The 22,839-nt window shown below is 33.6% G+C and overlaps 1 protein-coding gene across 3 annotated transcripts; it reads right to left on the reverse strand.

Moving 5' to 3' along the window:
* Positions 1-2,901: 2,901 nt before the first annotated feature.
* LOC110668511 (protein MICRORCHIDIA 2) lies at positions 2,902-22,351 on the reverse strand. Of its 3 annotated transcripts, none has more exons than XM_058138106.1 (18): positions 21,980-22,351; positions 21,799-21,873; positions 20,768-20,802; positions 19,337-19,415; positions 19,142-19,231; positions 16,979-17,054; positions 16,296-16,374; positions 16,073-16,201; positions 14,713-14,811; positions 10,641-10,748; positions 10,401-10,553; positions 7,887-7,982; positions 7,626-7,677; positions 7,434-7,545; positions 6,688-6,916; positions 5,858-5,946; positions 3,479-3,521; positions 2,902-3,378 (listed from the first exon to the last, which is right to left on the reverse strand). In XM_058138106.1, exons 1-18 carry the CDS (start codon positions 22,263-22,265, stop codon positions 3,253-3,255), a joined length of 1,956 nt encoding a protein of 651 aa, XP_057994089.1. In that variant the 5' UTR covers positions 22,266-22,351; the 3' UTR covers positions 2,902-3,252. The 3 variants fall into 3 exon arrangements, 1 of the variants encoding a protein (XP_057994089.1); XR_009144856.1 differs by having other exon boundaries at positions 3,318-3,378; positions 3,479-3,562; XR_009144857.1 differs by lacking the exon at positions 2,902-3,378 and adding an exon at positions 6,500-6,557.
* Positions 22,352-22,839: the final 488 nt, after the last annotated feature.

Consider the following 22,839-nt stretch of genomic DNA (forward strand, 5'->3'; position numbering starts at 1 on the left):
TTTTAAAATTAATAAAATTTATTTTTAAAGTATATTAAATAGAATATATTGATAAATTAATAAATAAATTATTAACATGGGGATGTTTAATAATTTAAGATAGATAAAAAAGAGAAAAATAAATATCTTTATAGAATGAAATCGGTATATATAAATATTAACTTTAATTTTAATGATATTTATAATATAAATTAAAGTAATATATATAGTTATTATAAATTTAATTTTAGAATTAATTTAATGATTATTATATTAAATATTTATATATAAATTTATATGATCATTATATATATTTTAATTAATCATACATAAGTTTCAATTTTAATTAACACTTTGTTCAAGAAAAAATTTTCCAAAATAATATGAAGTTTTTTACGCCTTTAAAATTATAAATTTATATTTAAAAAATATAATTTTATAAATATAATTTTACAGAAATAGGAAAACTTTTCAAAACTTCCGATTTTTTTAATTCGTCAAATCAATGAATTAAATAAAGTTTTACCTAAAAATCCCAAAAACTTCAAAAAAATTTCCTCCGTCAAAAATAACGAAAAATTATAAAATTTTTAAAATAATGAAAACTTTACTTTATTCTTTCTCAACTCAACCAGAATGTTAGGTGAAAGTTATGAACATGCATGTTTGGTTGCTTGATACTATGGTTAGGGCAAAATATAGTCAAAACTTTTTATTTGATTTAATTCAATTTTTTGATGTTTTGATCTGTTTTATTTTAATTTAAATTTTAACTTTTCAATTTTAATTCAATTTACTTTTTTTTTTTAAAAAAATTATGCAATTGTTGCCGTATAGAGTTTAACTTGAAATATTATTTGAATTTTATGTTAGTTGCAATTTAAAATATATCAGAACTTTCTATATTTTTCTTCCACATCTATAATCTATTAAATTAGCATAAAATATATAAACATTATTTATTCTATTATTATATTAATATAAAATAATTAAAAACTATTAATTAAAACTTGTCAAATGCATAATAATTAAATAATAATAATAATATAAATTGATTCAAATCAAAAAATCAATTTAAATTAAATCGAAGCCCCATATATATATATATATATATATATATTTCCCACAAGTAAAACGATCTCCCTACTCACTAAAAAGTCTACAACATAGTTTAGTCTGAGGGAGGTTCAGCCATTTGTGACACTGTTGTCTTTTTTTTTTTTTTTTTTTTCAATAATGCAAGTTCTTAGCTGATTTTCTTTGTTTTTTCTCCTGGCATTTTCTTAGTCTCCAGTTTGGAACTCTAGTGTCTCTTTTTTGGATGGGACTTTTATTGGGAAGCTCTGCTTGTAAAAGTTGACTTCCCTTATTGGTTGTTGTGAAGGACTTTGGAGCCACTAGTGTTGATTGGCAATAAGAGGTTGATACCGTTCAATTTACCTTTGCCAAGCTATTTGCAGTTCGACACTGGCCCTAGTCCTTGTTGCTCTTATGGTATTTTATTACGTATCCCTAGTTTCTTGTGGACTTGCAAGTGTTGCGCAGGTTGATGATTTTCTCCCCTGTATGTTTGAATTTCAAGTTGTCTTGCCAATCTCCCTTTGAAAATGGGTGAAGAATCTATTGAAGAAGAGATACTAAAGATTAAATGATGATTTTCTCCCCTGTATGTTTGAATTTCAAGTTGCCTTGCCAATTTCCCTTAGAAAGTCGGTGAATAATCTATAAGAGAAGAAAGAGTAAAAGTCAACTGCCAATGTTTGGTTATCGGGTCATACCAATTAGGCCTAGGGATCCATTATCTTAGGGTTTGGGCTCTTTATTCCTGAGCTTGGATTGAATTCATGTAGCATTTTATCTTCTAAGTGGGTTTAGGCCCTCTAATTCTTATTTTTTATTTTTTTTTTGAAATTGCAAATACATTGCATTAAAATTCAAATGGGCAAGATTACAAGGAACAAAGGCACAAAGCTTAGAAATATAAACAAATCCTATCAAGCACAGGCCCAGAATGATAAAGCTCAGAATACTCAGCTGCCAAACTCTAGATCTAAGGACTCCAAGCAAACAACCAGAGAATCTATCAAGCACAACGCCATCATCGGTATAGGCAATAGCAAACCATCGGAGACATGAAAAAAGAAAGAGCAACTGCAAAAGCAAGAAAAGGCCAAAGGCCAAACCATCCAAAGATCCAAAGCCATAGATCTCGACACCCATGCAACCAAGCGAAGCATCTCTCGGTAGAAAAGAACTCCAAGCTTCTGGCTTTGCGTGGAAGAGAAGGAGAGTAAGGACCATGGCATCTCAATCTCATCTAGCCATGGACAACCAATAAACTCAATATCAACTTTAGCACTCCATCCCTGTGACGTCTTCCTTAAAACCTCTCCTTGCACCAAAACCAAACACCAAGCTAATGCCATCGATAGGACCTCAGGATTTGCAAAACGAAACAAAACCCAAAACTGTACAACCTATACCTATAAAGGATTCACCAAGTCGGAGAGAACCGCCATCCCTCGTCTAGAGGGCAAGGGAAAGTCACCGGAAATGCTCGACTACAATCCGAGAGAAGGAAAAAGGAGTTTTCCTTCAGAGAAAATTTCTCTCTCTAGAAAAACTAGAGAGAGAACGATTTTTCTTATTTTATCTAATGAATATATATATATTAATTCTTTATACTTCTTTAATCAATTAATTCTTTTCATTAAAATATGCTTTAATACTTCTTTAATCAATCAAGTCTTTACTTTGAAATATGCTTTATACTTTTTTAATCAATCAAGTCTTTACTTTAAAACATGCAGTTAGAAGACTGGCTCAGCCTATGAAAATCACAGAATGATTTTGATCATAAGTTGCAACAAATTCCCACTGTGGAATCTAATGATACTTGATGGGAGTTCAACCAACACAAGCTGATAGAAGATGTCATCATTCACATATATACCGAATATTTTAATGTTTCTATACATTGGATTGGGGTGGCCAAAACCACCATTATATCTATACATTGGATTGGAGTGGCCAAAACCACCATCATATCTCTAAGGCAACCTAGAAAAGTGGGCAACACAACTGATCTTGACCCATTTCCAAAACAGGTCAACAGAAGAATTTCCTAATAAAATACGACAATGATTTTTATGATTTTTTCCTTCATTTTCTTTTTGGAAAAAAAATTAGCCACTTTGAACTTGGTTCTTTTAGTTGGTGTTCTTGAAAGAACATCAGTTTGGCATTGTTCGATGCTTGCTGAAGGCTTAAAAACTAGCACAATGAAACTTCCTCAGTTTGCTGTTTCATTGTCTTCTGTTTCTTTTTAGTCTCCAGGTGCGCAGCAAGCTGAGCACGCTTCCTCTTGGCCTGCTCCAACTCTCTCTCTAATTCGGTTACCTAATATTTGACCACCAATAACACAACCATATCTCGTCATTACTGTAAACATTTATCAAATGTTGCTAAAGGTTATGATTTCCAGCTTCAAGATACCTACCACTTGTTTTAACTCGGTCTCCTTTTGCCTGTATTCCTCACACCTGGAGAAGATAGTCATTGGATACAATTCAGCAATAGCAACCTAATAACAATCAAGCCAACCTCCATAAAATTAAAAAAAAAAAAAAATTGGATACAGAAATAAGGGAGATGTCAGTAAAAGGAAATATATCTATTAAGGTAACCACATGAACACGTGCTCATTAGTCCAACTATCACTGGTTATCCTTGGATATCACTGTCCGATCCTGGCTGTCATTGATTGCCAGCGATATTTTTTTTTAAATCTTTTCCCAAAGATTTTAATAAATAAACAGAAAAATATGTTCTTATAGAAAAATATTTTTCTGTATATTCCAAAAATGAGAAAATAATTTCAAACTAATTTTCAGTATTGCAACCAAACAATGGTAAATAGGATAGTTCTATGAAATGTTTGCCTGAAAATATTTCTACGGACTATTTTCTGTGAAACAAAGCCAAATGGAATCTACGTACAAAGCTTGTGCTCTGTCTACCATAATATTTCACCAAAGTTAAACTATAATGTGAAAACTATGTGCTTGAATGTGGATTCCTTTCCCAATCACTTCGGTAAACTTTAAAAGCTATTCGTTCTTTATCTCTGCTCTATGTCAAGAAGTAGATTTCCATTCCACTCTATTTCTACACCCTAAATATGAATTCTCATTTATTGATCTGAACCCTAAAATGGTTTGTGTTTGGGATTCCTAATCATAGTAGTAGGATTAACTAAATCTCCCTTATTACCTATGTAATTAGTTATTTTTCTTAGGTGATAACCTTGTTTAGGTAAGCTTGTGAGACGATGACGTGTTTGGGTCAATGTGAATTGTCGGTTGAACTAGGGGTTTGAGGATGGTACAATTATGGCATAATATGGCCTGAAAGAGGTCTGCCTTACTATGGAAGGAAGGCCTGTATTTATAGAATTAGGGAACTAATGTCTATCCAACACGTGTAAAGTGTATGCAAGTGGGCTGTCCCAATCACTTGACGACTATATCATGGTTTAATCAAGTTGTTTTACGAATCTGACCATCTCCAACTATGATTGGATGGGTTTGTTAATCAGTTAGGGCTTACGAGTGGTTCGTCCGACTGGTTTTCCTTTCAAGGGAAGGTCTTCCGATCCCTTCTTACAGAGACGTTCCGATTCAAACTAGTCGGCGGAAACATGAAGCACTCGGATTCTTGCCTCGCTTCCATACCCATACTCCCTAAGCTATAATAACTAATTTCCTGGTCTATTCTAATCATTTATTTGTCATTTAGTCAACAGGGTGATATCTTTGTCACCTACTCCCGGGTTTTCATAACAAATGTACCATGGCAATAGCATTGCCCCTTGGAGGCTACTCTAGTGACTCTTTCAACATTCTGCCAATGCAATCCGACTGCTTCCAGTGAAGCATGATTGGAGAAAGTGTCCTGTTTGATCCAGTTATTGGGTTTAAGTTACTTCAAAATGACTTGGTAATGACATAATTAGACCAGAGTGAATGGGGCCGACTCCTTATGTATCTAGGTAGCATATTAAGAGTCTGAGGCCATTACATATGAGTTCCAGGGCTCTCTCCCTCTCTCTATCCTACCTTGGTTGAGTATCCTTTACGATCTTCAGAGTCGTATGTACATTCCACTATAGAGGCTGTACACGTTTCCTTCATCCAGAGACCCATTCTAATTATAATGTATCATTAGGTTTATAATACAATTTTGAGCATTTGATTTGAAAGGCTTTGTGCTTACCATATATCTCTCCCCTATTTTTCTCTCTTCTTCTCCTTTCACTTTGCTACTGCTTCTACTTCTCCTTCTCTCAGTTGCTATAGCACCTTGAGTTATTGTTTAGAAAAGCTCCCAGACAGCTTCCAGTTTCTTTTCTTTTCTCACTCTAATAATTTATTTCAATTTCTTACACTTGACTCCCTTCTTGCTTAAAACTCATCAATTATTTGACATATGCCCACCATAAAAGAATTTGTAGGCTGGTGCATTAATGTGTCTTACATCATTTCACATGCCTAATACTGTGTCTTACATCAATTCATTTTTTCCACTCTCAATAAACTTTTCCTCCTCTTCACAAAATAAGAAATCCCAAATAGTCAAATAGTCCCAACTATCGGATGTTGATCCTGAAATATAATTCTGCCATTCTTTTGCCACTACTGCCCAAGAGCAAAAAAGTTTCTCTTCCTTTGGAAACAGGCATATTCAACTTTTGAATTGGAACATTGGTACAAAAAGTTCACAAACAAGCATGCAAATCCTAGCAATTATAAAGGTATGATGGATCAACAAATGGCATAATAATTCAGAATAGCAATATTGAAAATAAAAAATAATCTACCTCATAAAAAGTTGTATATTCTCTTCACAAATCAGTTCAACAGATATTGAACCTCGACCATCTTCAGATATAACTTCATTATATAATCCCTAACAAAAAAAGAGAAGGCATTCAGCCATGAATTGTAATTAGTAACATTATTACAGATACAAAAGTGAAGCAGCATTATTGCTCATCCATAATGATATCAATATTTGATTAAAAACAGACGAGATAATCCATCAAAATATTGATAATAGTGAACAGGCATTGCCAATAGGCATAGCTCAAGTTCTACTTGTGACACAAGCCAGTCTAGGAGAGATGAACCTATTCACAACTACAATTCTTCCTTTAGCTGTTTTGGTAGTAGGAGATCTAATAAGTAAATTTTATTTTCCTGTAGGGTTGTTTGGCAATTTTCTGTTTTATTTCTCTTTACAAGGTCGTAGCCTCTACAAAGGCAAACCTGGTTCTTGGCATTCTAGATGTGAGAACCTAGGGTTCTGCATCTCCTTTTCTGCTTGTGAAGTATGAACTATAAATCAAATTGCTTCTATTTCGATTCTAGTGTCATTAACATCTGGTTTAACTTTTAGCTAGCCTCACATTATACTAGCTTCTCAATCTACTCATTTTTCATCAAATAACTACTGGTTCAACCTTATGCTAGTATCAGGTTGCTATCTGGGGTCTCCACACTCATCTAATAGAGCTGTGCCTGCAGCAAAGATTTTAAGGATTAGAACTAAACTCAATGAACTGCAGCCTGCCTATGCTCATGACTGGTGATGCAAAGGACAGTGGATTAAACTGACTCAAATGCAATAAGGAAAGCTTGCATCACTTACATCTGCAAAACCTGTAATTGGAATTTCCACAGGCAAATTTGATTGACCACCATTTCCAAGTTGTCCATTGCTCATATGTGGTAAATTGGCCGAAGGATCATTAACAGGTTGATCTAGATGCATTTCTTCTTCAGGCAACTGCATCTGTGATTTAGCACTATGTTTCTTCAGAGCATTATGCGCCCTCAAACCAGGAGGTTGATATCCAACTAAATGGCAGTGATGGTTCCTGTCAAAAAGAGTAACATACTTTAGCTTCCAAAGGTTGGAGATGTACATTCAGAAACAGTTCATGAGAACTGATTCATTAAGGTATCCATTAAGCATCCTATATTTTATAATTGTGGAAGAATAATCATAACTAATTAATACCACTGCACTATGCTTAAACAGTACACTGACAGTAAGAGTGCAAGGCATTTGAATGGATTAAACAGAAAATAACCATGACAACTGCCTCTTATCCAAGAATGTCCAGAATTTCCATCTGTTTGTTTATTATCATGCTTGTATATTTGAACCAGTGGTAATAATAATAGCAAATAGTAAAATTGCATTGCACACCTGGTGACTTAAGGCATTCTAATGGCAGTATTGAATTAAATTCTTGAATGAAGAGTAGACAACTCTTATCACTAAGAAGAAGAAGAAGAAGATGAAGAGACAGTAGAGCATATGCACAAACATAACACTCCACAAAAAGAAAAATTCAAGACTTGAAAGAAGAGGGCTAAATAGTAGCAAACCAGTAGTCCATCAGTATTTGCTTCAGCTTAGCTTCCAGTCGAATAAAAACTGACGACCTCTCAAAATCTTGCTTATCATGTGCTGGTTCTATAAAATTTGCTTCAAGAACTCCTGCAATATATCAGTAAAGTTGTAATCACTGAGATTTAAGGAATATTATAGAAAAAAAAATGCAGAGGAAAGTAGAATACCAACAGCCCCATTCCCTTTAGAAGAACCTTCAGCAGTGACTTTCCAGAAGGGCTATAAAAATGCAAACCCAATTTGTTAGTCACAAAACAAGTTCGCTATTCTGTGAAAAGTCTCAAAGTGTTTATTTAACTTTCGAAATGATCATAGTAGTTTTAAATCAAATTTTAAACAAAATTCATTAGCAGTAAACACACAAGTGAAATTAAATTCATGGATATCAGAAGGCATGAAAGGAAACATAAAATATTACTAATGCGTACCCTGATCAGGCGATTTTTATGGTATACATTGAATCCACAAACTCCAAGAGCAGGTGCCTCTTTGATGAAACCTATGGTTGTTTCCACGGCAGCGACCTAACACCCACCAAATCCCCATTAAAATGTACAAAATAATTTTTAAAAAAAGTGCCAAAGGCCCAAGGGCATATGCCTTCTAATCAAATATTTCTGTAACCACCGACCCTCCAAAAAAGAAACCCTACTAGAATGGCCAAGATTCATCTAGAATTTGCACTTTCAAACCTTCAAATTAATGATTATTCAAAAAGAATTTCATAAGTAGGTAGCTTTAGGTATAAATACTTTCCCTCTCTTCGTTGCTTTCCACATGGATCTAGAGCTTCATCATTTTCTCACAGGGTTAATTTTGCCATTGGTGGATCTCACCATTATCAAATCTCCAAATCTTGTTAGATATAAGATCTATTACATGGGCTTTTTCTTTTCCTTTATGTTGGATAAAGAAATCAATTCAACCTCACAATTTGGCTTTTCATTTTTTTTTCCCTTTTTGGATCAACATTAGGCAAGCAAATACAAATATCATAACCACTGTGCAAATTGACTTTCATGAAAAAGAGTTTGGTTTATTTGATGGCAATCACCATGCATATTTCCTCAACAATTATGGGAAGAGAGCTATAGTTGGAATATGATATGGAGAACTCTTGATGCTGTTTGGTGTCCTTGATGGGAGGTAGAGGGTGGTGATAACTGTTTGAAAGCACTTGTTATATTTAATGGTTGGATTTGCTACAGTGACAAGGATTAATAGTGTGAAGAAAGAGACAAAGGAAACAGTATCATTTGGTACAAGTGAGATGTGAGAGAAAGAGAAGTAGAACACAATAGTTTGACTTGTTTCTTAAAAAACATCAACTATAAACTACTTTTTGGTATTTTTTGCCCAATATGATATGGAGAACTCTTGATGCTGTTTGGTGTCCTTGATGGGGGGGAGGTGGTGGTGGTGGGGGTGGTTGTTCGAATAGACCCTAAACTGCTAGTGAAACCATTATCGAATATGTATAGGTTAAAATTTACTCTCATAATGTAGTTGTAAGTGATAGAATATATGAATTTTAGGAAAGATCATTCACAATAACATTTATTTTCAAAGGATAGTTTCCAAAAGAATAATTTTACATGAGCCTATGAATGAGCTGGCTTTAGGGCCTAAATAAGCGGAGATCAACTAGCTCAACTTCAGCTTGTATTGTATATTACTTGAACTTAGCTTATTCAATGCCATAATGATGTAGATGACAAGAAACTCAAGAAGAATAAAGTTTAAAGACTCAAGGAACTCAGAATTAGGGTCTAGATGTCATACAGGGTTTATTTACAATACTATGTAACACTTTCTAGTCCTTCAATAGTCTTATTCATATGTCTATTTAAATAAAGTAGCTACTGGTCCAATACTTAAAAGTCAAGTAATTTTGCAAATTTCAGATTTGCTGGAAAACCTGTCCAGATGCCTTTAGGAGTCTACATTTTTATTTTTTAGTCCTAATTTAAGTCCTTAATGCCTTGAGATAACAATTAATCCTTTTCTTTGGGAATGGAAGTACAAAGCCTTGGGTGACTGAGATTAGTTTTTCAGTCCTTTATCTTAAAGGTTTAGGATTATTTGAGTTTATAAATACCTATATTTTTAATGCTTATTATTCAATTTCAGTATATAAAATTCTAGCAATTATGCTTCTTCAGATTGTGTTATGCCTTAGTTGTGAAGCCTGCATCATTTTATTTTACTGCTCACAGGGAATAACTGGCACTGCAAATAGCCCCACAACCCTCTAATTCTTGTTTAATTCTGATTCTTAAACTTCCCCTACAAGTCTCATTGTCCACCTAAATTCATACTCATTCTGGTCTTGAAATAAACCCCAAATCTAACTTCAGTAATCAGCTCTACAAGCCATCCTATGTCACCTAATCACTTATGGCCTTTTGGGGACTTCTTGTAGATTTTGTCTAACATCAAGACGTTCTCAGTTACAATACAACAAACCTTTTTTCTCTTAAGTTTTTCCATTATAACAAATAATTATTCCTACATTTTCTACAAGATTATAACTAATGCATACAGATTGGTTTTTGTTTCATTGAACAGTAGCCTCCATCAAGTTAGCAAAATTAAGTTGTAATGTAATTGGTCAAGCCATAAACAAATGGCAGTAATCAGTATTTTAGTGTGAGTACTAGAGCTTTCATAATCATTTAAGTCTTCATAGGAACTCAACATTTAGCAAAATTAAGTTGTAATGTAATTGGTCAAGCCATAAACAAATGGCAGTAATCAGTATTTTAGTGTGAGTACTAGAGCTTTCATAATCATTTCAGTCTTCATAGGAACTCAACATGCATTATGCAGATTTTACCATAAACAATATGGCAAAGATAATAATAATAATAATAATAATAATAATAATAATAATAATAAAATGTTTGTGGTCTTCCTTTTGACCATACAATGATACATCATACCTCTTTTGATGCCATTATTCCCAGCTGAGGCCTGTATGTCACCATTTTCATGTGTTTCAAGTCATCTGCAATATTAAACTGTTGTACAGGCTTCCCCCTTAACAGAATGCTGAAGTTTGTGAACTTTCTTAGGTATAAAATTGAAGCATAAGCCTATAGGGAAGAAAGAATAGTTTGCACATGTCCAAAATGTAATAACGAAAAATGGAAACAAAATAGACAACATATTTGAAAGCTCACCCTCAATGAATAGCGAATGCGATAAGAAATATGAGATTGAAGTTCAACAATTTTTTTGTGTAGTTTTGTTTGACCTCCACGATTAGCTTCATCCCTCAACCGTATATCCTTCATTAAAGATTAAAAGGGAATAATGAATACTTCTAAAATAAACTTATATCTAATTAATTAAGAACACATGTCATCAAAAGAAAAAGGGATAGTAAAACCAATAACGTTTTAACTTGCACCCAATTTGTATCAGAGCACTTGAACTATAACTTTTTGCAACCAAGTGCTTAGAAAATGGATTCATTTTGATTTATTTTTACAATAATAGCTGTTTACTCTCCTTATTATGAATATTATGTTTGAAGGAGATAACAATGATATTTTTATTAGAAAAATAGATATGTCCTTAAGTAATACTGTTATAATTTTTTTGTTCAAACCCAACATTTGCTTAATATTCATATTTGCAACCAAGTGCTTAGAAAATGGATTCATCTTGATATATTTTTACAATAATAGCTGTTTACTCTCCTTATTATGAATATTATGTTTGAAGGAGATAACAACGGTATTTTTATTAGAAAAATAGATATGTACTTAAGTAATACTGTTATAAATTTTTTGTTCAAACCCAACATTTGCTTAATATTCATACTAGCATTCCGGTGAGAAATTCCAGCCAAATGCAATTCAATTTTTTGCTTGTTAAACACTTACTTGCAAAAAGGTCAAGTATTCTTGGTGTTCCATCCAAATAAAGATAACAAAAAAAAAAAAAAAAACTAGTTTTATATTAATAGGTTCACTATTACTCAGAATCTTCCATAGTTGATAGTAATGCCAAGAGAAACAAATTGAAATCACAAGCTAAACTTCGATTGAGATCAAAGGCCAAATAAAATCCTCGCACAAACTTTAAGTCATCAATCTACTATGCAAATTTAAGATTATTAAAATTAGCTTTCATTCAAACAATGCCAAAGGAAGGGCAGAACCTCATAAACAAATGGGTCATACAAAAAGGACATACATTGAAATTCATTTCATCAACAAAATTACAAAAATATGAAACAAATTTTTATGTATAGCAAAATAAAGTTCTTCCATAAGTCTTTTACATCATCAATCCACTAGGATTTTTTTAAGATTAATAAAATAAGATTTTATTCAAACAATCCAATGGAAGGGCACAACCTCATATACAAAAGGGGCATAGAAAAAGAACCATCTGTTAAAATTCATTTCATCAAAAAAATTACAAAATTATGAGACAAAGTAGTTCTTTTAAATAAATTATGAGAATTAAATTCACCTATATCTCAAAAAAATCCATGAAGCCACAAATACTTTGAAATTTATTTGCTCAAATTGAAAGAATTCAATTAATGCCTTCTCCTGCCCTTTTCTGCACAATATGAACCTTCTTCACAATATGAAATTCTCTCTTCATCAAAATTATCCATATAGTGCAGTTGTGTGGTGCACCACACATAATGAGTAACTATGATTATATTGCGTACTACTTCTGATTGCACAAAATATGTCAAGCAAATATACTTAGCTGCAAGTTTGCATATATGTCAAACAAGTATAAGCTGTCAAGAAAACTTATTTGTTTTCTGAAGTCCACCATATTTAAGGTTCTTAAAATTCAAGAGGATCATGGGGCTTCTTATCAAGCAAAGCCAAAATGCTTAGCAAAAATTAGCTAACTACATAGAAGTGTCCAAATATGCAAAATGACAACATTTTTGATACAAGGTTGATACTCAACTCAACTCAACTAAGCCTTTATCCTAAAAATTTGGGGTTGGCTATATGGATTCGCTTTCTCCACTCTAAACGATTTTGGGTTAAATCCTCAGAAATGTGTAATGCTTCTAGGTCGTGTTGTACTAGTCTTCTCCAAGTCAATTTAGGTCTACCCCTTTTTTTCTTTCTATCCTCTAATCTAATGTGCTCTACTTGTCTAACTGGAGCCTCTTATGTCTACGCTTTACATGACTAAACCACATAATCTCCCTTCTCTCAACTTATCCTCAATTGGCACCACTCCTACCTTTTCTCTAATACTCTCATTACGGACTTTATCTAGTCTAGTATGGCCACTCATCCACCTTAACATTCCCATCTCTGCAACTCTTATCTTAGACACATACGACTACTTCAATGCCCAACACTCACTACCATATAACATAGCAGGTCGTATGGCTGTACGGTAAAATTTTCCTTTTAACTTATTAGGAATCTTGCGATCACATAAAACTCCCATAGCACGTCTCCACTTCAACCATCCGGCTTTAATCCTATGACTAACATCCTCCTCACATCCCCCATCTACTTGAAGGACTGAGCCGAGATATTTAAAGTGATTACTTTGGGACAGTACCACTCCATCCAAACTAACTCCTTCCCTATCACCAGTTTGTCCTTCACTGAACTTGCAATGCATGTATTCTGTCTTCGTTCTACTTAACTTAAAGCCCTTTGACTCTAGAGTACTTCTCCAAAGCTCTAACTTTCTATTGACTCCTTCTCGCGTCTCATCTATCAGAACAATATCATCCGCAAACATCATGCGCCAAGGAATACTCTCTTGTATATGTTTCGTCAATTCATCTAAAACTAATGTAAAAAGGTAAAGGCTTATAGCTGATCCTTGGTGTAATCCAATTGAGATCGGAAAATCTCTCGTGTCCCCTCCCACTGTGCGCACAACAGTAGTTGCTCCTTCATACATATCTTTCAACACTTGTATGTACCTAATAGATACCCTCTTTTGTTCTAACACACTCCATAAGACATCTCTTGGAACCCTATCATAAGCCTTCTCCAAATCAATAAAAACCATATGTAGATCTTTCTTCACATCTCTATATTTCTCCATCAAGCTTCTAATGAGAAAGATCGCTTCCAAAGTTGAACGACCGGGCATGAAGCCAAATTGATTGAGAGAGATAGAATTATCATGACGTAGTCGATGCTCCACAACTCTCTCCCACAACTTCATAGTATGGCTCATGAGTTTAATTCCCCTATAGTTTGAGCAACTCTGTATGTCTCCCTTATTTTTAAAAATAGATACTAAAATACTCCTGCTCCATTCATCAGACATTTTCTTTGAGTTTAGAATCTTATTAAATAATTTAGTTAACCATGTCACTCTCATATCTCCCAAACACTTCCACACTTCAATTGGTATTCCATCGGGTCCACAGGCTTTACCCACTTTCATTCTCTTAAGTGCTTCCTTTACTTCTAAAAATCTAATCATTCCAGTATAATTCACATTTTTTTCTATTATTCTATAGTCTATATTTACGCTATTACCATTTTGACTATTAAAGAGATCATTAAAATAATTTCTCCATCCTTCTTTAATGTCCTCATCTTTCACCAACATTTTTCCTTCTTTATCCTTAATGCACCTAACTTGATTGAGATCTTGACATTTCCTTTCTCTCCTCCTTGCTAATCTATAAATATATTTCTCCCCTTCTTTAGTTCCAAGCTTCTCATATAACTTTTCAAAGGCCTTTACTCTTGCTTGACTAACTGCCTTTTTTGCCTCTTTCTTTGCTATCTTGTACTGTTCATATGCCTCATTATTATCACATTTAGGTAATTTCTTATACCATTCCCTTTTTCTCTTCACTGCCTTTTGTACTTCCTCATTCCACCACCATCTCTCTTTTGAGGGTGGTCCATGTCCTTTAGACTCTCCGAGTACTTTTCTAGCTACTTCTCTAATCTTTGATGCCATCTGCATCCACATATCATTGGCCTCCATATCTAGCTTCCATGCTTCGGACTCGAGAAACTCATTTTTGAACTTCACTTGCTTTACTCCTTTGAACTCCCACCAATTTGTTCGAGCTATACTATTTCTTCTGACTTTACTTGAATTGTTTTTAAACTTAACATCCAAAACCACTAACCGATGTTGACTTGTTAAAGCCTCTCTTGGAATGACTTGATACAAGGTTGATATTACATTTAAATGCAACAGGTTCCATAAAATAAATATCATAGCAAGCAAATTATGATGCAAAATTGGGGAAAAAAAAAAGGGACAACTAACCTCATCATCATCATCAAAACTCAATTCGTATATGCCTTCATCATTCAGCCATAAGTTGTATATTATTATTTTTGTTCCATGTGGCCCAATATCCTCAAACTAGAGAACAAGAACACATTAGTGAGCAAATAAGCATGTAAAGATAGAAACAAGCAACTATCTAATGGTTTTCAAATGTTTTATTTTAAACTAGGCAGTGAGGGCGTCGAGCATTATGGTGTTATAAAGGCATGATTCTTTAGACAAAGGTCCTAGAAGTCATATGATAAAAGTGTCATGTGAAAAGCAGTGATAACACCAAGTCAGTGGCCTTTGCAATTGTATAAAATCATATGTGCTCAATAAGTTACAAATTAGGAAACTAAGAAGGATATTCTGATTGGATTCCAAGTCAAGCTATTCACATGATGTTCATCATACTGATTTGCTTCATAATAGGAAATATCCAAGGAAAAAACAAATGTGCTTGTAAGTACCATGGGGAACATGCCAATACTATTTTCCTCTTTAGGAACTTTAAGGATACTAGTAATAACAAAAAGAATGTAACATAAGAGAATGGCAAATTGTAATTTAGTAAAGTTAATAAAGTTATTATTGTCACACCAAGGGAAGAATAAAACATAACATAACATAACAGAATGGTAAAGTTGCACTTAAGTAAAGTTAGTAAGGTTATTATTGTCACACCAAGCGTCTCACTTGGTGCTCGGTACAGATAAGTAAAAGCCACTAGCAGGAAAATCCTTTCCTATATAAAAAATTCTACTATTGCATCCCAAATAACATGTTCTAGCTTTTTTCAAGAAAATGAATTGCGAAATAACAACATTGATCATGCTATCTATCATGGTGGCACTGGCAGTGTATCAAAATCAAACAATTACAGTGAGTTTTTGTGGAAAAAAAAAAAAGCAAAATGACTCGAATTAATGGCGTGACAACAATCTAACTGGTTATGTAATATACTAGTAGCCTACATACCTAAAATAACTATTTATTAAAAAAATACAAAATAATTCCATAATAATTTTGTAAAACATGAAAGATATTATATGAATGGATTGATAGCACTTCATATAAAAAAGAAAGTTGAAAAAACCAGCCTAGATAGGACTTCAAGGAATGGCCCAATATTATGATCTTAAAAGAAGGCCCAATCAAAATAGAATTTTAATAGAAGAGTTAAAAATTTATTTAGTGCAAGTTAGAATTATACAGCAGGTCTTCTAGTTCCACAATTTCAAGTGGACAATATCCAATTATCCATATAGTCTGCTGGTGGTGTTGCAGACAGTATCCTCCTTAGTAATACTTCAAGATTCACCAAACAATTTAACTTGGGACTAATTCAACAAACCTGTTCCAAGATCTTGTCCTTTGATGTGAAAGGAGACCATTCAAGGATTGATGTCAAGTTGGAAGACCAATCATCCTGTGAGCTAAAAATTATTGGTTCTGCCCAATGGCCAGAAATATCAAAATCTATCTGAAATATAAGTAAAACCAAAAGTTGCGGTCAGAATCAACAACTTAAGACATCCTTTAAACCAAAGTTATACATTATGAATAGGAAGAATTACCATAGGAACAATAACATCATCCTGCCCGGTTTTCCGCAAAAAAGTATAGGATAAAAGGCCAACACTCTGAGTAGCCTTGCTAAACGGCACAAGAACAAAAGAAAATAAGTATTAAAAAAATCAAAACTTGGATTTCACTAGTGGCACGCAGTTTGCCCTTGTTTCCTCAAATGAGATACTTTATCCATGATGATGAAAATGTCAATATAAATTGTAAGGTTTCTGAAAGAAAGCATAATTTACAGCAGACAGATGCATGTCAACAAAGGAAAAATGTGCATGGATATAAATTGGATGTGCTCTGGATTCCCTTGAATTAATAACAGTGTCCAAGAAACCAAAGTTCCAATTACATTATGCTTTTCTCACAAAAATGCCACTGAAAGAGAACACCCAGCAGCAGTGTATTTAAAGAGGGAAAGAGTGCTCCTAATATTTCACCAAATACTTCTAATATTTCAAACCAAAGGTAAATTTTTATTATGAAACTTTATCTGCTTACCCAAGTGAGTATACAAGTATGTAAGTATGTGTGAGTGCGTGTGTATACACAAAGAAGATATAATTCCAAAAGAAAGAGAAGCAAAGAAAGAACAAGCAATAGAACAATCCATAAAGCACATAAATTCAGCTGCACCATGAACCATGTTGCACAAGCCAAAGAGTGGTAAACAAAACAGTACCTTGCACGAGAGGTACGACTGAAAACAATAACATCAGCACCTAATCGCATGGTACTTGTCTTGAATCCATTACCATCTGGAAACATACAAGCCCTTCAGACATGCAAAGTAAAGGAATTGAATGCAAGCAAAGCGGAATAAACAAACTTTTGTGCAATTGCAGTAAATATCCCAAGAAAATGTATCTGCAATTTTGCATTGCCACCTATCTCAACAACCACCTTAGAAGAAACCTACATAATGGTTTTTTGCTCATAAAAAGATTAATAAAAGCCTATATTCAGCAAGCCAAGTTGTTTCCCTTCAATTTTTTGTGTCCAAATCAGTTTCTCTGAGGTGGGAATGATGTAATAGAACTAATTTAAAAGGCCACAACCAAGCTTTTCTCATTCACCTGCTAAATCCTACGAAATTAATTAATTGATACAGGAGCAAAAATTTAGAATTTTTTACTATTTCACATTTCTGTAACCTATCACTTCTCACACTCCTGTAGCAGTTTTAAAATCAGGGTTATTGATTTATTTTCTTGATTTTTTGGCTATATTATTTTGGACAGCTAAGATTTGACTTCATTTAGATGGACAAAGATCTATTTCTATTAGGTTTTATGTTCTAGACCTAATCCTATTAGGATTTTATGTTACATATAAGGCTTCCATATTTAGTTGGAAGCAGGCTTCTTAAGTAAAAGAACATAATCTGAACCTACCTAACTCCACTCCAAAAGCTAGCTCACAATGAGAGGTTTGAAAACCCATATATATAACACCCAAGACCTCCTTGTAAAACCGATGGGGGACGCATCATTCCCGAACCCTTTAGACTGAACGTCCTCATGAAGCAACCAGAGTTATGACTCGTTCACCCCGACCTCTCCCGAAGAACGCCAAGGAACCTTTATACATGGCCCACTGACCCATACAGAGTGAGACTCTGATTCCAAATGACGTGAACCTGCCTAACTCCACCTCAAAAGCTAACTCATAATGAGAGGTTTGCAAACCCATATATATAACATCCAAGACCTCCCTGCAGAACCCATGAGGGACGCATCACAACAAGTTTATTTGTAGTTAATTTCCTAGTTGTGCAACCAGAAAATTCAGCTTGTTTTTGTTTTTCCTCTTTGTTTGCTCCTTTCAATGTTCTTGTCTATTATGCAATATGGTTAGGGTTAGGGTTCGCTAGCTATATGACTAATGGTCATGGAGGAAACTGAAAGGCATAAGAGCAAATCAAGTAACCAAATATAGGGTCTTCATGAACACTGCAAAGTCCAAACTACCCCACGGCATGTGGAAGTACAATAATGTCAAATACAGTTTCATGAAGGCACACTGTTATCATCACAAGTCTCCAAATATCATGCAAATAAAGATTTTACAGTTCTTCAGTCCTTCCGTCTCAACTCCTAGTACCAACCACATAAGTTTCTCACATCACCTTTCCAAGATTCCAACCCAAACCCGCCAAGGCCGCTCCCTGAAAAATATAAATCCCAACTCCTTCCCTATATTAGATTTCCACTTCAGGCTATCAATGTATCAGAACATTTAAGACTTGAATACACTTGAATAAGCTCAGTTCTGTCAGATTCAACCTTAGATCTGAGACTGCCTAACTGCATTTAAGGCCTACTACACAATGCTAGTTTCAGAGTTTTAAGCATGAATATCCCTCCAGAAAGTTATCACTAAATATTTGGCCCAAGAAATCATGCCAAACATGCACATATGCACAAGCAGTCCTTTTCAACCACAATTGGAGGGACAAAGCCAAAATGCAAAAAATAACACCAGAGAGAGAGAGAGAGAGAGAGAGAGAGAGAGAGAGAGTAATCACATAATGTGGAACAATCATGCAAAATGCAAATTGACATCCTCAAGAAACATTCAAGGCCCACTAGATAAATATTAACTTTAAATTTTTAAGCATCAATATCCTTTTGGAAATTGATAACCACATGTTTGGTCCAAGAAATCATGCCAAATATACATATGTACGCAAGCATTCCTTTTCAACCATAATTGATAATTTGAGGGACAAAGCAAAGAGGCAAAAACACCACACAAGAAAGAGAGAGAATAATCATATAAAGTGGAACAATCATGCAGAATGCAGTGAAAAAAGATAAACTATTCTGTAAACTATAACAGTTACATTGTCCAATTGTTTTGTTCGATTTTTTTGAAGAATAACCCAAGCTCATGCATTTCCGGATAGAATCAGGATCCATTCCACCACCATCATCTGTCAAGAACATCAGAAATTATGGCTTCCATAATCAATAAAAGCATAAGCATGAAAACACATCCAATTATCAATTAGTAGCAGTTGATGCATATGTATACATACCTTGGAAAAGTAAAGCAGGAGAGTTGTCCTTCATGATATCAATTTTATCAACCTTCACAAAGGTTGCACCATTATGAATCTGAAAGCATAAGCAGACACATAAATGCAGCTTACACAATTAACTTATCAGAGTAACTTGTTGGACTTGTTCATCTAATTCATAGCCAGAATATATCGTTCCCTAATGAAAGCTGTCCAATACCCTCAGCTGAGATAACAAAGAAAGATATAGACTACCCATTCCAACAGAAACAAGAAGTTGGGGAAGCATGAATAATTATAATAAACTATAAAGGTTTGTAATTCTGCTGCCTATTTTCCTCCTACAAATATTTGCTAAAGATGCATCATCCCTTCCCTTAACAAATTTTCTTTTCTTTCATGTGTTCAAGATTTTTTTCCTAAAGTTATTACTCCAGTAGGAATACTGTGGTCTCATAGTCATGTATAAATCTTCCAAGAACAGGATATGGAGTTTGGAAGTTTTTACAAGAAACTAATTTAAATGGAATAAGTTATCATTGTATTGTACACACACCCACAAGAAATTGATTGCAACTTTCTCTTGCTAGATTGCTTCTCAGAACTTCCCCTTGAACTATATTGAAGGATGCAGCTAGATACATACCCAAACACGACCACTGCCACTCAAAACACACAAATCCAACCAAGAGAGAGGAGCGACTCCAATTATAGAAATCACCAAATCCTATCAACTATTTCATCTTTTCCTTAAAAATAACCAAAGACCGAAGCGACTAAGAAGCGTCTAAGAAGACAGTGAAAACAAATAACCAAGAACAAAAGCAACAAACATGACAGTGCAGCTTGCAAGCAACTATGGTGATCATTACCAAAAAGCCAGATTGCAAAATGAAAATGACCAAGCTACCATATAAAACATCTCAAGCTTGGATAAATAATAGTGAAGCCCAAGAAAGTGAGGGAAATCAGACCCACTTGCAACAACTGTGAATGGTTGAGATAACATACTGTGCTATTGCTATCCAAGAAAGAGAACTTCATTAAACAAGAGGAAGACAAAGGGGAACAAAGACATAGAACCTTCAGTTATGCAAGACTTAGAACTTCATATAAGGGACTAAATTGTGGCACAATGATTCTTTAGCAATCCTAGGGATCTCCCTCAATAAAAGTTCATAAAATCCAGTTATTGGCTAACATATGCACAACCACTAAACTTTTTGCTTCGTGGTTCCACAGGCCTATACTCCACCCAAAAAACCAATAAGAAACTTAAGCTTTGAAGTAAAATTCTTCACCTAATACATGTTGTGAAGAGAACTTGAAAAACTGATTTGCAATAGATTCCAAAAAATAACACAAAAACACTTAACTGTATCACATATTATAATAATATTATTATTAATTCATCAGTAAAACATTAATGAAACTTTACTTGATTGATACCTCATCAACGGCATTATCCAGTAGCTCAGCAATTGCTGCCAACAAATGCAAAAAAAAAAAAAAAAAGAAAAGGACAAAAAATCACAGTAAATACATGATATCCATCATTATTTATGTATTATAGAGCATTCTGATATTTACACATACATATACATTGAGAGGAAAAAAATTGACATTACGCATATATGTACATTGAGGAAAATAATTATATGTGCCACATAAGTGGTCAAATAAATGCTATCAAATCTTTCAAAATGTATGCCCTATTTGTTCCATAGAAAATAACTTCTTGGTGGAAATATTTTCTAAGAAACTGAATTATTTTTTACTGTTTGGCTGTAACATTAAAAGTCAACTACAAGTCTTTTTATTGTGTGTGTGTGTGTGTGTGTGTGTGTGTGTGTGTGTGTGTGTGTTGTTCTACAAATAAGAACACAATAATGTCTGGACTCCATATTCTTCCACTGATTTTAATTTACTAGAATAGAAGATAAAATTTCACTACGAGAGAGAAGGTAAAAGCATGATGCTAACTGCACACAGATTGGCCAACAGCAGCTAGTGATTGTGGTGACCAGTAGTAGTCAGTGAACCAATCAAATATTTTCATCAAGACGAATGAAGAATCAGAACATATCAAAAACTTGAAATGCATACTGAGCTGCTCTAACTCATACTTTAATCTTCATGTATTTAGTCGTCGGGTACTCTGTACTGTATGTCATTTTAATGTTTTAATTTTCACTCACAAACAAGTGTAGTTCACACATTATCGTTGTTTTAGAAAACCTTTGCCTTCCACAACCAAGGCAACCCAAAATATCATGAATAGCAACCAACAACTTCATACAACTCTCAAGCCAATAGTATTTGAAGTCCATTACAGACCCATTTTGAAGCATTTTCTTCCTAGGTTAAAATTAATTTCAATTCAATTAACGACGCATGATAAACAAATAAAATTAAGCTTTGTTCTTCTGTTTTATCAACTAAAAGAGTAGTAGTAGTAATAAAAATAACAAAAGAATTACCTCCAAAAGCCCATTTATGCGAAGTTGCATTTGAATGAAGAAACTTCGGATGAACTCGTGCATGCTCTAATTCACCTGTAAATTAAGAGGGGAAAAAAGCAACGATTCCACATAAGCACTTTAGAACATTATAGATAAGCGAAGTAAAAAAAAAAAAAAAATGGGGACGAAGCGTTTTGACCTGGAGGAGGAGTGGCTCTGGCTGTGGGCCCCACAACATATGCCCCAGCTTTCCAGAAACTGCGGCAGTCGAGACTTGGAACGTTTGGCGTCGCCGGTGTTAGCCCGATTGCTTCAGGGGTCGGGTTCGGGTTCGGTTGTGGCTGTGATATTGGTTTTGTGTTCGACGATGAAGATTTTTTACTGGTCGGAACGACCGTTACGCCTTCTTCCTCGTCGTCACTACTGTCAATTGCGACCACATTGATCGGTTGCTGTCCCTTTTTAGGAAGTTGGCGTCTAGGCATTTTCTCGAGACTGAACTTCTTTTTGTGTTTTTAGGGATTAGGGCTTTGATATCTCTAGAATAAGTTGCTCGTCACCGGTAGGGATGGCAAACGGGCTTGTATTTATTTAAAACTCGAATTTAATTAAAATTTTTAAAATTTAAATTTATTTTAAATTTAATTATTATTATCTAAAAAATATTTAAAATTATTTAATTTTATATATTTAATTAATAATTTATATAAAAAATTATTTTTATTAATAATTTATATTTTAAATTTTTAAAAAATATTTTTATTTTATTTTATATAAAATAAAATATAAAAAAATTTATAAATATTATTAAAAATATATATATTTTTTATATTTAATTAAATATTTATATAAATAAATTAAAAAAATAAATAACTAATATATAAAATATAAATTCATCACACATATTAAATTTTAAAATCAAACTCATCATAAATTTAATTATATATTATTTAAATTTTTTTTATTAAAATTTAATAAAATAAAATATTTATTAAAATTTGAGCTATTATCATCCTTGATTACCGTTAAAAACGGCAAGACAGTGGAGAAATTATACAG

The sequence above is a fragment of the Hevea brasiliensis genome, chromosome 16 (assembly GCF_030052815.1).
Source record: "Hevea brasiliensis isolate MT/VB/25A 57/8 chromosome 16, ASM3005281v1, whole genome shotgun sequence".
In the NCBI taxonomy this organism is placed as follows: Eukaryota; Viridiplantae; Streptophyta; class Magnoliopsida; order Malpighiales; family Euphorbiaceae; genus Hevea; species Hevea brasiliensis.

What these genes read in the sequence shown, in the direction of transcription:
- LOC110668511 (XM_058138106.1), bottom strand. Translation starts at nt 22,265, where the DNA reads ATGCCTAGACGCCAACTTCCTAAAAAGGGACAGCAACCGATCAATGTG. An exon ending in AGTCGTACCTCTCGTGCAAG is followed by an intron (nt 16,375 to 16,978) that starts GTACTGTTTTGT and finishes TGTGCCGTTTAG; the next exon opens with CAAGGCTACTCAGAGTGTTG. An exon ending in CAATTACAGGTTTTGCAGAT is followed by an intron (nt 5,947 to 6,687) that starts GTAAGTGATGCA and finishes TTTTTTTGTTAG; the next exon opens with GGATTATATAATGAAGTTAT.